Source organism: Stegastes partitus, unplaced genomic scaffold (assembly GCF_000690725.1).
Source record: "Stegastes partitus isolate 25-593 unplaced genomic scaffold, Stegastes_partitus-1.0.2 Scaffold553, whole genome shotgun sequence".
In the NCBI taxonomy this organism is placed as follows: Eukaryota; Metazoa; Chordata; class Actinopteri; family Pomacentridae; genus Stegastes; species Stegastes partitus.
In genome coordinates, this window is record NW_007578284.1 from 191,641 (window position 1) to 194,141 (window position 2,501).

At 45.7% G+C, this 2,501-nt stretch overlaps 1 protein-coding gene across 1 annotated transcript in view; it reads right to left on the bottom strand.

Annotated features, from left to right (window-relative positions):
• usp54a (ubiquitin specific peptidase 54a) overlaps positions 1 to 2,501 on the bottom strand; it is a 64,499-nt gene that overhangs the window by 34,161 nt on the left and 27,837 nt on the right. Inside the window, exon 2 of the mRNA XM_008288329.1 lies at positions 828 to 1,596. Coding sequence (XP_008286551.1) covers positions 828 to 1,046 — 219 coding nt within the window. The 5' untranslated portion in view covers positions 1,047 to 1,596. The remainder of the gene's footprint in view (positions 1 to 827; positions 1,597 to 2,501) is intronic.

Below are 2,501 nucleotides of genomic sequence, written 5' to 3' on the forward strand. Positions count from 1 at the left end.
ATTAGCCTTTTCTTTTATGGACTTATATTGCTTTATGTTGCCACATTATGTTTTTTATTTATTTTTTATTTTTTTATTCCCACTTTTATTTTATTATTCTTTTATTGATTTATTTTTGTAATTTGGTGCGCTCACTGCTCCATAAAAACGGCCACAAAGAGACTCGAAATAATACAGACATGCAAAAAAAACCCAGAAAAAACTGACTTTATAAGTCCTGTTTTTTTTCTGAATGAGCTGTTTTAGTGTCAGTAGCTTTAAATGCATTACTTATATTTTAAATGCTTCACTTCCATTTATCAAATCTGCTTCTTTGAGGGCCTGTTTTTTTGCATTAATGTTTAAGTATTAATAATATAAAACACTGTAAAGCCTAACCATGCAATAAACCAGAAAAAACACTTACCTCACAAATTCAAAAGCCAGTGTCATGTATGTTAACCAGTAATTTACATATTAGAGATTAAATCCTAATAAAGTTATATGAAATACTACTTTAACGGACTATAACTCAAATTAAGGCTGAGCTCCTGCACTCAATTAGGGAGATTCATCCAACTAACGTAATAACAAAAATAAGACTCTACAGGGTTAGAAATGACAGAATTTAACTCAGCTATTATAAATACTATAACCAAAGCAGCACCGTTCAATAACTGTTTACTACAAATCTACAGTAATAAAGATCAAAGTGAGGCGTCGCCACATAACATCACATGAAGGCTCCAAAGGGCCACATTTCTAAACGCATGAGGTCCTTAAAGAACCGCATCAGGTGTTGCATGTGTGCATGAAGCCTCAACAGGTGTCAGAGGAGCTCCAGGTACCTGCAGGGCGCTGTTCAGGAAGCAGCTGTTCTGCCCCGGCTCGTTGCTCAGCCCTTTGCTGGGAGCGATGGACGTCATGGTGCGAGGCGTCAGGATCCCCTGCATCCCACCTCCTCCACCTCCTCCACCTCCACCTCCACTTCCCCCGCTGCCACCGACACCGCTTCCACTGCCACCGCCGCCGCCACCCGACGCAAAGTAGTTCCTCTTCCACGACATATCCCTCCCTCTCGGTTCGTCTCTCGATCAACTTCCTGTCATCCGTTGTCGTATCCACGGAGACAGATCCATTTCCTCCGGCCGAGAGGAGGACGGAGATTTAAAAAAAGACAGACGGAGCGACTCTGAGTTCCAAAAGTCCGACAATAAGAATAAAACCAGAAATTACTTATTTAATAATAAAATCCAGAGTGTGGGAGTTTTGTGTCCCAGGTTTGTGCCTCCAAACAGATCCTTAATCAGTTTTACATTCCACAGATCTTTTATTTTACATTCCACTGCGTCTGTGTTCGAGGGTCCTTCAGCTCGACATTCCACCAAACGACGGGCCGCTGGTTCTGATTTGTTCGCTGTTCCTGATGCTGAGAATTCCAAGAATTCCCAAAGTCCTCCGCCGTGTAATCCAAGACTTTCAGGGACTCATCCTTGACCACCTTTGCCTTCCTCTTCAACACAGGCGTGACGACACCGAGTCCTCGCCTTCGTCCCGACCGGCAGCCGAGGGTCCGACACGAACACGGGTCAGAGGTCAGAGGTCAGCGGGACGGATCTGCACGGGAAGAAGGACGAAGAGGTTTCAGCTTCAACATCCAACAACTCGTGCATCACATTAGACTAAAAAATCAGAATAACACAGAATGTAAGAGGACAAGATGGAATACGAGGAAGAAGCAGAGACATTTGTAGGATCTGGAACTAATNAGACACAAAATGACCACAAACAGACACACAACATCCACCTTGCTCCTCTCCTACACACCTGCAGTAATGTAACAGACATGAGTTCCTTTGGTTTAAATCTGAAGTTTCTGTGCAAACACTTGTGATGCTGTCAGACAAACTAGTGTCTGAAGAATGAATGAAAACAAGACACCGAAGCAAAGAGCAAGAGGCTCAGACTCGACTAAACGTCCTAACAGCCGAGCTGAAGCCGCTCAGCTAAGCTTTGTTCACGCTCTCTCCATCACCTGGGAGACGTCTACCTGATGACAGTTCATTATCCTGGCCGACCTCTGACCTCCGCCATGCTGCTGAGTCTCCGTGTCTGTGAGCTTCAGCGGTTTCATGACTCAGCCTGCGTTTAAACCAACAACACCAGTAATTACTGCTCCGGCAGCGCCTCGGATCAGACAGCACACCAGCCCCCGCCCAGAAGCAGCACAAGAAAAGCTGATGAGTCATGAGCCAGTCTGGGAGGTGATGCCGAGCTGCACGCGCTCATTACAGACGGGCTGTTATGTGAGCGGATGGAGTCGTGCTGCTCGCCTGCTGCAGCGTCGCCCGCCTGGCTCAAAGGCACTGCGGTGAGACGGCAGCTCGGAGAGCCGAGAGAGGCTCCGGGCTGCAACAGCTCAGAGCTGCAACCAGGACCGACTGTGATCACTGCTGAGTCATCTGTTGGTTCATTATAGTTTACATTTGAATTTCAAAATGACCATAAAATCTGTGCAGTAG